This window comes from Triturus cristatus, chromosome 8 (genome assembly GCF_964204655.1).
Source record: "Triturus cristatus chromosome 8, aTriCri1.1, whole genome shotgun sequence".
In the NCBI taxonomy this organism is placed as follows: domain Eukaryota; kingdom Metazoa; phylum Chordata; class Amphibia; order Caudata; family Salamandridae; genus Triturus; species Triturus cristatus.
In genome coordinates, this window is record NC_140591.1 from 203,495,519 (window position 1) to 203,507,936 (window position 12,418).

General features: G+C 44.5%; 1 protein-coding gene across 6 annotated transcripts in view; it reads right to left on the reverse strand.

Annotated features, from left to right (window-relative positions):
* The window catches only part of ITSN1 (intersectin 1), a 1,732,490-nt gene that overhangs the window by 1,097,507 nt on the left and 622,565 nt on the right, over positions 1-12,418 (reverse strand). For 4 of the 6 annotated variants that reach the window (XM_085621357.1, XM_085621360.1, XM_085621358.1 and 1 more), the window contains one exon: positions 10,003-10,265. In XM_085621357.1, the coding sequence (XP_085477483.1) occupies positions 10,003-10,265 (263 nt within the window). The remainder of the gene's footprint in view (positions 1-10,002; positions 10,266-12,418) is intronic. The other 2 variants (XM_085621359.1, XM_085621356.1) reach the window with 1 other exon arrangement.

Sequence of the window (12,418 nt, forward strand, 5' to 3'; positions counted from 1 at the left end):
GCAATTCACATTTGTGCAATGGCTCAAAGGGTGGACCCATTAGTCTGGTGAGGACAATGTTGAGATTCCATACTGGAGCAGGTGGACGTCTTGGGGGAATGACTCGAGTCCCTCCAAAAAGGCTTTGATAACAGGCACTCTAAAGAGAGATAGATGTTGCCTATTCTGTAGGTATGCAGCTATTGCAGTCAGGTGTAAGCGTATGGAAGTGTATGTTAAATTGAAACGTTGTAGATGTAACAAATGGCATATAATGTTTTGAACAGAAGCATCAAGTGGGTTAATGTGGTTGTTATAACAGTAAATCACAAACAGCTTCCACTTTGCTGCATAGCAGGCTCTTGTGGTAGGACGTCTAGCTTTCTTGATAATATCCATACAGTCTGGCGGTAGATTAAGATAGCCAAAGTCTAGGACTTAAGGTGCCAGATCGCCAGATTGAGTTGACTGGGGTCTGGGTGTCTTATGTCTCCATGGCTCTGTGTGAGGAGATTGGGTGTAAGACGTAGTCTTTGATGAGGAACTACCGAGAGTTCCAATAGTGTTGTGAACAATGGTCGACGTGCCCATGTAGGAGTAACCAGGATTAGTGTCAGGGACGCTTGTTTGAGTTTCCGAACCACTAATGGAATGAGTGGGAGAGGCGGAAAGGCGTAAGCAAATATCCATGACCAGCTGATCCATAGTGCATTTCCTTTGGACAATGGGTGTGGATACCTGGACGCGAAGTTTGGGCATTTTGCATTTAGGTGCGTGGCTAACAGGTCTATTTCTTGAAAGCCCTACATTTGAAAGAACGGGAGGAGAACTTGAGGGTGTAGTTCACATTCATGGACTTGCTGCATCTGACGAATTAGCAGATTGGATTGTCTTCTCCAGGGAGGTGTTCTGCTAGTAGATCGATTTTGTGATGAATGGCCCATATCCAGATGTCCTGGGCTAGGTGGGACAGATGGAGGGAGTGTGTTCCCCCCCTGTTTTTGTCATGTCTGTACGGACCAGGACAGCTTTGCCAGCCAGATGGGTTTGAAAGGCTTTGAGGGCTAGAAATATGGTCATGAGCTCTAAATGGTTGATGTGGAGCAACTTTTATTGGCGACTCCACAGTCCTTGTATTGTGCGTTACTGTAGATGAGCACCCCAGCCAGTTAAAGACGCGTCCGCTCTTGGTACTGTCTGTGGAACCGGGTCGATGAAGGGCCGCTCTTTTGACAGATTTTGTGTGTTCCATCACTGCAGACAGCGAGGAGTACGGCCGCTTACCAACACTAGACTGAGAATGGTTCCACTCACAGGCTAAGCATTCCTGAAGCGGACGCATGTGCAGCCTGGCATTCGGGACGATCATGATGCAAGATGCCATCATCCCCAGCAGTTGCATGTAAAATTGAGCTAGAAGAGATTGATTGGGATGAAACTGGAGAACCATAACCTGAATGTTGCGAATTCTGGCTGCGTTGGGAAACACTAGAGTCTTTTGAGTATTTAAAGTGGCTCCTAGATAGTTCTGAATATTGGCTGGCTGAAGATGTGATTTTGGCACATTGACTGTGAACCCTAGTCGATGCAGTAAGTGGATGGTTAAGGAAGTGTATTTGAGACACTGTTGGTACGTGCTGGCTCTGATGAGCCAGTCGTCTAGGTATGGGGAGACATGGATGCTGTGTCTCCTGAGATGAGCAGCTACTACCGCTAGACATTTTGTGAAAACTCTGCGGGCAGTGGTGACTCCAAATGGGAGTACCTTGAACTGGTAATGTTGGCCCACTAACAGAAACCTGAGAAATTTGCAATGAGCGGTTGGATTAGAATATGAATGTAAGCGTCCTTTAAGTCTTGAGTAGACAGAAATTCGTCCTTTTGCAAAAGAGGTAGTACCTGTTGAAGTGTTACCATGTGAAAATGGTATGATTGTATGTAGAAATTGAGTTCTCTGAGAGACCCGTCCTTTTTGGTATTAGGAAGTAAAAGGAGTACACGCACAACCCTTGGTGTTGTAGTGGTACGGGCTCTATAGCACCTTTTAAAATCAGAGACTGCACCTCTTGTTTGAGGAGGTGTAGATGATTCGGTGACCGATTGTGTGACTTTTGGGGAATGTTTGGAGGAGTGTTGATGAACTCCAGGCAGTAACCAGAACAGATTATTTTCAGAACCCACTTGTGTGTTATTGACTGCCACGCTGGTAAGAAATTTGACAGTGTTCCCCCGACAGGTGTTAGGTGGTCGAGGGGGAAGGAGGGGTAAGTCACTGTTTTGTATTGGAGGGAGAGGCGCGTGTGTTTGAACCCCTACCTCTTCCCTTACCGTGATTTCCTCTGTAACCCCCTCAGAAATAGTTCTTAGCGCTTGAGGGTTGGTTATTACCCTTGTAGGTCGAGTCATTTTCTGAGGAAGAATTCTTGGACCCCGCTCAATAGAAAGAGCGCCAAAAGGAACCACAACCTTGTGGTGACTGAAGCGCCCCCATGGATTTGGCCACTTCAGTGTCTTTCTTCATCTTTTCTGGTGAAGAGTCTACCACTGGGCCGAAAAGGTGTTCCTTATCAAAAAGTGTGTTTAATATAGAGGTTTGAACCTCAGGTTTGAATCCAGAGATACGTAGCCATGCGTGCCTTCTTAAAAAGACACTGGAATTGACTGCTCTGGCAGCTGTGTCTGCAGCATCGAGGGAGCACTTGATTTGATTGTTGGAAATAAGTTGTCCCTCCCTTATTAGGTCTTCAGCTTTAGATTTATGTTCTTGGGGTAGATATTGGAGCAATTGTTCCATCTCGTCCCAATGTGCATGGTCGTATCTAGCTAGCAATGCTTGTGTGTTGGATATTCGCCAGATGTTTGCTGCCCGAGATGAGATTCTCTTGCCCGAAGCATCAAGAAGCTTAGATTCCTTATCTTGGGTGGAGCATCTCCTGTTGATTGGGAGTTAGCCCTTTTGCTTGCGTTAGACACTACTAGCGAGTCCAACGGTAATTGTCCCCTAATATACGCTGGGTCAGATGGGTGCTGATTATTTTTTGTCTACCCTAGGGGTAATGATACGTGCCCTGACAGGATCACTAAAGATATCATCCACATATCTGATCATACCCTTGAGCATTGGTAAAGTGTGTGATGACTTTTGAGTAGTGCTAAGGGTCTTGGAAAGGAAATGCTCTTCAAGGGAATCTTTGTGGCGCTGCACCCAATGGTAATTGGCGGCCCTACCCACCAATTCAATGTAACCTACACTGTCGTCTTGTGGAGAGGGTTTGGTAGGGTATAGGTCAGGATCATTGCATGTGGGCGAGTTAATGTTGTAGTTGTCCCATGGGTCTACAGGTATTGGTTGGCCATCGTCATCCGCATCCCCATTATCATCCCCATCATCCTGGTTGTCAGGTTGTTGTGAATGCGGAGGTGAAGTAGGCACAGGTATAGAATGTGGAGAAGGTGGAGATGAGATAGGAAGAGGAGGAGAGGAAGGGTTAGTTCCGACAGTTCTCTTCTTCACAGGAATGTGATATTCCTCTTCAGCGTCACAGTGATGATATGGCCAGTTTTTGGATGTATGTTTCGGGTCCGGTTTATCGAGCTGATCCTCGAAACAGTTATTTTGGTGACTTCAGTGCTTGCAGTGTTTTCGGCACCAAAGGTTTCACTCCCGATGGTTTAGGGGCTGGTGTTTTCGGATCCGAAGTATGTTTCGGTGCCGATGGATGAGGTTCGGAGCCGGGCTTAGATTTCAATATCGAAGGTTTCGGCTTGGTTCCAATTTTGGATTGGGGCTTTTCGGAGCGGGAAAGCTTTTTGGTAAGCTTCGGTGCCAAGCCCGAAGGCCGGGCGTCGGGAGCGTGATCTCAGGGCCGACCAGGGCCTGAGGGCGCGGGTTGGTCCTGAGCCTTCTTTTTGGGTTGAGGTGGATGTCAGGGCAAGGGAGTTTCTGTACTCACAAAGCATTGCCCCTATGGGATGTCATCATCCTGATCGGAGCGGTACTCGGAAACGGAGATCAGTTCCTGCTCTTTTTTGGCCCCAATAGCGTCCTCAGCTTCTTCATCTGATCCGAAGAGGTCCAGAATGGAGGCTGTGCGTTGACTTTGCATGTCGCGACATCAAGCCTGACAGTCACGCAGTGTCTTCTTGGAGCGGAACGCCTTGCACGCGTCGCAATCCTGTTCTCTGTGCTCAGGGGATAAGCACAGGTTACACACTCGGTGTTGAGTCGGTGTGCAGGTATTTTGCGTGGCACCGAGGGCAGAATTTAAAGGGAGTTTTTTCCATCGACCGCTAGTCGAACCGAAGTGAGTAGGCCAGACGACTCACCATGAACTTTCCTGATCGAAAGTGAGTTTTAACCAGAAAATCTGACAAGCGAAGAATAGCATACGCAATCGGAAACAATACCGTTGAGGTTAAGTGTCTTGCGTGCTGAGGGAAACCGAAGAAACTGTGTTGAACCGGAGCGCAGCGAGTAACATCCGAACCCGATGGCGGAAAAAAACAATTCAACAATGAGGTCGATGCCCATGCACACTATCACCGAAAAGTCACCACCTACCTCGTGACTGGAAAGACTTCTTCAAAGAAAAACAAAGTGCAAACATCCGGACCCAACACTAGATGGCGATCTATGCGTAGCATATGATCTACAACTCATATGCCTCGAACAGAGGGATACACAATTGCATATACAGTGCCTATCGTTGAAACTCATTCTCTTCTAGCAAAACCTGAATCTTTTGAAACCGGTCTCATACTGAACTCTTTTGGATGAGTCTAATTGTATGGGTTTGCATAATCACTGTTAATAGCTAAAACTTCTATTTCAATCCCTAATTATTTTTACATGATTTGACAAGCAAAGCAGCAATAACCATCATGGAAAAGATCTGGACATCACAGAGCAATACTCTTCTTTAATGGGCACTATAATAATTATAAGACACCTTTTAAGAGAACCTTTTACTTCTTAGATGTGTCTGCGGCATGACGTATTTAAACGTATGTGTTGCTAAAATGTTACAACATGCAACGTAAGCAAAGCACAATAAATGAATTTACAAAAAGCTGGACAAAAAACAAATATAAATCAATCCATAAGCTGTGCACACGTCTCAAATTAGTGCAACCCAGAAGTCCAGCTTTATCAGGAATATGACCAACCTATTCAAAAGCATTAGTGTTCTTAAAAATGTGCATTTGCCAAACAGAGGAACATGTAAACATTTCACAACTAAGAATTTATAGATAAAGAAATTAAAGATAATGTAAGCCTTTAATAATAAAAACCTACAATCTCATTAAATGTATGTGATGTTCTGCAGATAAGTAAACATCCTCTTTGGTTATAAGGAATTTTTAGTTTGGGGTCTTGGTTGTTTAGGGCCACTTAACTTTTGTTTCCGAAGACTTTGAGCGTCCTCTGAATCCAATGTGAAGGCTCTTGCAATGCAGGCACATTTTGCTTTAAATTAAAGCAGGCAAATGGTTTACATTTTCTTTTCTAATTACATTCTACAGTTGCATGGGACTATTCAGAAACAAACGCACTTAATATAATCTTTATAAAAACTACAGTTGGATTGATTACATTTTTCCTGACAATCCCACCAGCATATCTCGGTCATCAGTCTAATGGCTTCAAGACTTCGCTCCACCATTCAATTAGTACTCAAGATTGAACTGCAAATTATTCAGATACGGAGAATAAAGCCCCTGCTGCGTCTTTGGCACTTGGACCAGAGAGGTGGAAAAGGTGTGGTTGTAGATGGCGGTGCCAACAATGGGATAATGCATAATGGTTTGCCTCACTCCCTCAGTTCACCATCCCAGAATGCTTATCAGCTCAGCCGTAAAATGTCCATATTTACCTGTAGTTTGGGGGGAAAGTAGTAGAAACATGGGGGAAGCATAAAGACAAAATAGGGCTGGCGTCTTTTTGCCCTCTACTTCCTCACTGGTGCACGAACACACACAGGGCAAGGGTGACCTGCTACCCTTTAGTATTTCACCACACACACGCACACAGGACAATAACTGTTCTGACCCCCTCTGCATCCATAGAAGGCCTATGTCCGCAGAAAAAAGATCACCTGCTCTCCAGGCATATTCTTCCACCCCAAAAAAGTTAAGAGGTCTAACCAACTACCTGTCTCAACACCTTTCAGTGCATAATAAGGGCTCCTCTTGTCCCATTCCTCCGGAGAGTAGTTAGGTGCAGCGCATTTATTACTGGACACCAAAAAGCGTTCCTATGCATCCAAACTGAACGCATCTGTAAAAGTGTTAACAATGATTTTGCAGAAGAACTCTGTACAGTATCAACCAGTTGTATAAATAGTTGCAATTAAAATTTGAAAAGTAAACAGCTACTCATCATCATGGCAAGAAAAGCAAATAACATCCAAGACACGAAGCAGCATACTTTATTACAGTCCTCCTGAAATACCAGACCCAAGCGCTGATACTTTCCATGAACTCCGCTTTATCAATTTACTGCTTAATTTAGTTCTTATAATCATTTTATCACAGAGTCTTAAATAAGTAACATAAAACCTAAACAGAGCACACACTTCCACTGCCCCTTTCAATCATTTAGCATCTTGAGCCTGTTAGCTTCAATTTGCTTTAGATTAACATGGATATAATCTTCCCTCCTGGAAATCAAACTGGAGCCAGGAAGTCATTAGGCCCTACAAAACCCTGGGTGATAATTACAGAGGAATAATAGCCCTGGAGCTGTACGAGTAGTCAGGATACAGTTGTAGCACTAACTGTAATTCTGGATATGTGCTCAGTGAAAACTTTCCACCACCCACTGTACTGTAGTTCTTCCCAATACCAGCCCTAACTCTCTCTGAACCATGTAACCTGTGGGTAAAATCAGCTGGAGGTGCACTTCAATTATGCATAAAAGTGGCATCAATCCTCAAAAATTTGAATAAAAACAATTCTGGATGGCCATTGCCAAATACACACATTCTGGATTTTCAGACACCACTGTAATGTTGATAATATAATAACAAATGCTCCAAGAGCGCGCATTTATCTCCATTGGTCTTTGGGACCGCTGCCTGCTCTTAAAATAATATACTTTTTTTTTTTACATTCTCAAATAGGTGGGGGTCCCTTTGAGATCCCTTCTCATTTGCGAATGGGTTACTATCTCCTTCAAGGTGTCATATTTATGTTTTACGATTGGAATTTAGTCGGAAAACATTAATACATACAACTGTGATTCGGCATTTTGACGGGACAAGCAAGCCCCTTCCAAATACTGAATTGCTAAGAGAAATTACAACTCCGTAACATGTTACTGAATCACGTGTGCATTTTAAAAAGCATTGTTGCAGTTGCAAACAGCTGGATTCTGTGAATCAGGCCATTTCTGAACACAAAAATGATTTGTACATATGGCTCCAAGAATCCGTGTCCTTGAGGCACTATAAACAACTTGTGTTACTATTAGCCAATTCAGTCTTACTTGGTTTTGTTCTGAATGATGAATGGTAAGGTTAGTCAGCCTAAGATTCAAACCGAAGGTCTGCAGGGTGGGTGCAGATTTATTCAGCACATGCATTAACATATTTTGCGGTCTTACCAGAGACATGTGGTGAGCTAATCCTCTAAATCACAAATTTCACAAACTTTCAATTGTTCTGGGAAGGGGAGAGTTTTACTGGGGTACACCATACTGTCTCCTTATTTATACACTGGTCACATAAGGGTATCCTAGAACCATATCCAGTCAACCATCATCTGGATAAACTAATTTCCAGAACCAACGACACTGCGTTATTTGACACCCACACATCCTACTGGTGTCATGATTCATCATCGGGTCTCATCCTGGTCCATATAAACCAGGATGGGCTCAACAGTTTTCATGGAGCACTTTGTATATTTATCTTGATGAAGTCTGCTAAAGATACAAAAAAAATACATAAAGGTCATCCCAGTATCCCTTAAATTGGGTGCTTTGGTATGGTTAAAATCAGGTTTGTTGGGTGCTTGCAGAGGATTCAGTGTACTTACACCCTAGTGTTTAGTCAACATGTTTCAGCCCTCATGGATAGGCCACTACGGGTCCAGGGCTTTAGTCAGGACTTTTGTAAATGTATCGTAATTGTATTTCTTAAGGTTGTGTCCAATTTGGTCAGGATCTTGGGGGTACAATAGTAAACATAAAATAAATATACAGGCCTACTTGCTTGAATTATTTTTGTGGGTATAGATTAATGCTTATATGGGGAAAAGATGGCAAAGACAGATGAACTATTATTCACATAGTGAAGTGTAATTTGATAATTGTTGAGACAAAAGAAAGACTTGGCATGAATACTTCACATTTCATGTGAATGATGCATTAATGAGCCTCAGTAGTGGAGTCATTATGCAAACAAGGTATCATGCATGCAGAAAAATCTAGCCATCACAAAGGTGTATCTTGTGTTGCAATGCAATAGGTCAAAACGTACCATCAGTTATTAGTGAAATAATATATATTGCACAGTGATGGTCGATCTAACCTTACCCTTAATGGCTTTTAATAATACCCTACAGGGACAGGTGAGGACACTCCTCTATATGTAAACTCTGAATGGCAAGATAAATAAGCCAGCAAAGATATTGTTTGTTAGTTTACAACGGAACAGCAATAATTTTAGCTGCATGGTGTGAATAGAGTAATTTTTGCTTACCACTGCAAGGGTACTGTGCTGCTGGCAGTGGAGGGAGAGGGGGGGGGGGGGGGGGGGGGGGGTTACTAAGGTGCGTCCATGTGCGCAAATGACACATGACCCTCGAGGAACATGGGGTTTATCAGAGTGAACCAATGGCTTCATCACAATGCCCTTTCTCCTCTCTTCAAGGGTCCTTGATCCTTTATGGTGAGACTCAGAGGCGCAACTAGAGCCAAATTTCGGGGGGGGGGGGGGGGGGGGCTGAGCAAAAATTTCGGGGGGGGGGTGAACTTTAAGCAATAGGCAGAGTGGAGCTGCAGGGGCTCTTAGAAGGGGTGAAACAACAGCAAGGCCTCATTAACATGCAAATGGTCTTTTAAAGACCTGTGAAGTGCTCGGGTGCGGCTGCTTTTTTGCCCAGGAAGGTGTCTCATCCCGGGCTGCCACACACGACGGGCGGGGGGGCTGAAGCCCTTTGAGTCCAATGGGTGTTGCGCGCCTGGTGAGACTGTGAAATGTTATGTTCCCATCAAGTTACTTTTAAAACTCACAATGAAACACAGGTCAATCAATGTTGTGTGACACAGAGCAGTGGACGGAATGGGATTCTCTAAAGCAAAAACAAAGGATGGCAAAAGCAATGTTGCTAAGTCATAGTGCGATTCAATACAAAGTAAAGGTGAAGCAAGTGGGAATTGGGACTTTAGGCAAGTATACCATTACTTGTTCTTTGTTTGACAGGCTCATGGCTTGAAGTCCTACGGCTGGTTCCGGGCAGAGCACCCAGGATGCAATGCATTACCTATGTGCTCTGTATTATGGAAAAGTACTGAACGATCCAGAGAACTTCAAAAGCACCAATTGTGTGGAGAAGTGTGGCTCACTGGTTAGAGTAGGCAGACCTGGAAGCAGAGGTCAGCCCGGGACCAGGGTTCAATTCCCAGCTCGACTGGGTCTTGAGTCCATAAATTGTCCATGGACTCGATAATTCTCGCTCCAGTGCATATTCGATTCATGGGTTCACACTCTGCGACTCTGGGCAATAGCTTGCTTAATCTCCACAATGGCCCCTCGCGGCGGGATGCCTGGCTTTCACCTTGTGGATGCCCTGCAGGGTTATCTCACAGGGGAATACCAGGACGGGTTCCCTAAGCAAGCGCTTAGAGACCGGTTGGTGATTTGCGCTATATAAATATCTGCACATTTACATTTACATTGGTCCTCATAAATGAACCATTTATACTTAAAACGCAAACATTTTACAATTTAACATGTTTTTTAAAAATGGTTCTAAACGCTCCAATAAAACGCAGACTACGGAGGCCTTCTCCACACTTACCTCGCGCCGCTCTATCTCTTTCCGTCGTTCTTCCTCGCGCTGCCGCTCGAACTCGCGCTGTTTCTCCAGCTGCTTCTCAATCTCCTGCTGTTTCTTGCGCTCTTGCTCCTGCCGCTCGCGCTCCTTCCGCTCCTGCTCCGCGCGGTCCAGCTGCGCCAGCCGCTCCTGCTCTTTCCTCTGCTGCTCCAGGAGAGCCTGCCTCCTCTTCTCCAGCTCCAAATTCCCACGTTCAAAGTTCTCACGTTTTTTGTCTTCAAAAGTAACTTCATAATGGTAAACATTGGTTGGAAATCAATCAATTATCAAACAAGGAAATCAGACAGAGTACACTTTCTCCAGTAACTGAATATGTCTGCATTTAAATTTGTATTACTCTTTGCAACAATACAATTAAGGGAAAATTAAAAAATCAGCAGAAAAAGACTTAAGTTACCATTTACTTTAGTTGGGGATTCATCCTAAAATAGTGACCTATTGTGTTACATATTTCCTTTAACGAGTATTGCAAGAAATTCTGAATGTACTGCAGCATCTATATAGCGCTTACTACCCAATGTGGGGCGCTGAAGTGCTTGCCCACATGGGTATCATGCTACACCACGTAGGGTGTGTGGTTGGATGTGTATTCTCTGTCCTGATCCTGTGTGTTAAGCGTTTGTGACGTGCGTGATTACCACAGAGGTGTGGTTATCGTGTTATGAGATGCAGTGCTTAGCAGTGCGATAGATTAACTGGGACTGACAGGCGTAAAGTTAATGGTTTTCAGTTAGCTGAAAGCCTTGTACGGCTCTGCAGGTCTCTTTATGACATTTCTTCTGTTCACAGTCCACTGGAAAAAGTTGGAAGTTTTTCCCCCCATGAATACCGGCAGATTTCTCACCTGTAGAAGAGAAGAATACACCCAAACGCCAGACTGGATAAAGAAACTTCAAACCTCTCACGTCACGGAAGGGGGCGCAGGCTTCTATCAAGGCAGGAAGTGGTGCCAGATGACGTCATTGAAGCCATATAGAGCCTACTCCTACAGAAAGTCTGTTTCCAACCATTTTTTTCCCAGCCAAACATTGATGTAGTTATGCAGTACCAAAAGCAATATGGGATCTTATTAACTTTCCAAATTACCGATCCATCATATGGGGAGGAGAGTGGGTCATGAGGAATGTACAGTCCGATAAAGTATCCACCAGAAAGATCGTTACCACAGGTAAGTAACTTTAACTTCCGATGGATACATCTCCCTGCAGATTCCACACCTGCAGAATAGATTTCAAAGCAATACCGTTGGAGGGTTGATGAACGGTTAGACTTAGAAATCTTGCAAGACGGATCTGGCAAAGTGGCAGTCCCTACACACTTTAGAATACAGGCAGTAATGTTTAGCGAAGGTGTTTAGAGACGCGCATGTCGCTGCTTTGCAAATCTCGGCTATTGCCACTCTACTGGTAAGAGAAGATGTGGTTGATTTGCTTCTGGTGGAATGGTCTCTGCTCCCTCCGCAGGTTCTTTGTGGGTCAGAGCATGTCTTAATGGGGAGAATGATCCATCGGGATAGAGTCCGTATCTAAAATACTTTTCCATTCTTGGCCCCACAGCAGCCCAGGAAAAGCTTGTTATCCAGTTCAATTTCCTTGGTACAATCCACGTAATAGTTGATCGTCTCCAAAGATCCAACCTGTGCAACCACTCTTCCTCCATCGTAGTATTGCACAGAGACAGATGAATGGGATCGTGATGGACCGACTGAGGTGGAAGCGGGTCACAACATTTGACAGCAAAGCAGTACTGGTTCGCAACACCATTTTGTCAAGATAAAATGTGGTGACGGGGTAGGTGAGAGCTGAGAGCCTGCAACTCACCCATTTGGCAGAAATAATGGCCAATAAAAATACTATCGTTAACATCAACATTTCCCAAAGGACAACTATGCAGAGCTCAAATGGAGTCCCCAATAGAAAAGTTAAAACAAGGTAAAAATCCCACTGAGGTACAGCAAACTGGGTTGGGAGAAGCATATTTGTTAGCCCCCTTCAGAAAACACACGACAATCAGGGACTTGAACAAGAAAGGTTGGTTTGGAATACAGAGGAACGCCGACAACACAACTATATAACCCTTTGCCAGTACCAACTGCACATCCTAGCTAGACAAAGGAAAGTGCCAACTGCAATACCTGGGTCAGCTTAGCCTGGAAGGGGTCCATGTTTTCCATGCACAAAGAAACAAAGTTACACTATCTTCCAGATTAACCCCTTCAGCGCGGCGCGGATTTCCGCGCCACGCTGAAGATTCCGTGCGCGGGCGGGGCCATGACGGAACGGTTCCGTCATAAGCACAGCCCAACCGACGTGCATGACGGAACCGTTCCGTCAAGCGCGTCGAAGGGGTTAAGGGGACTTGCTAGAGGAGTGATGTGCGG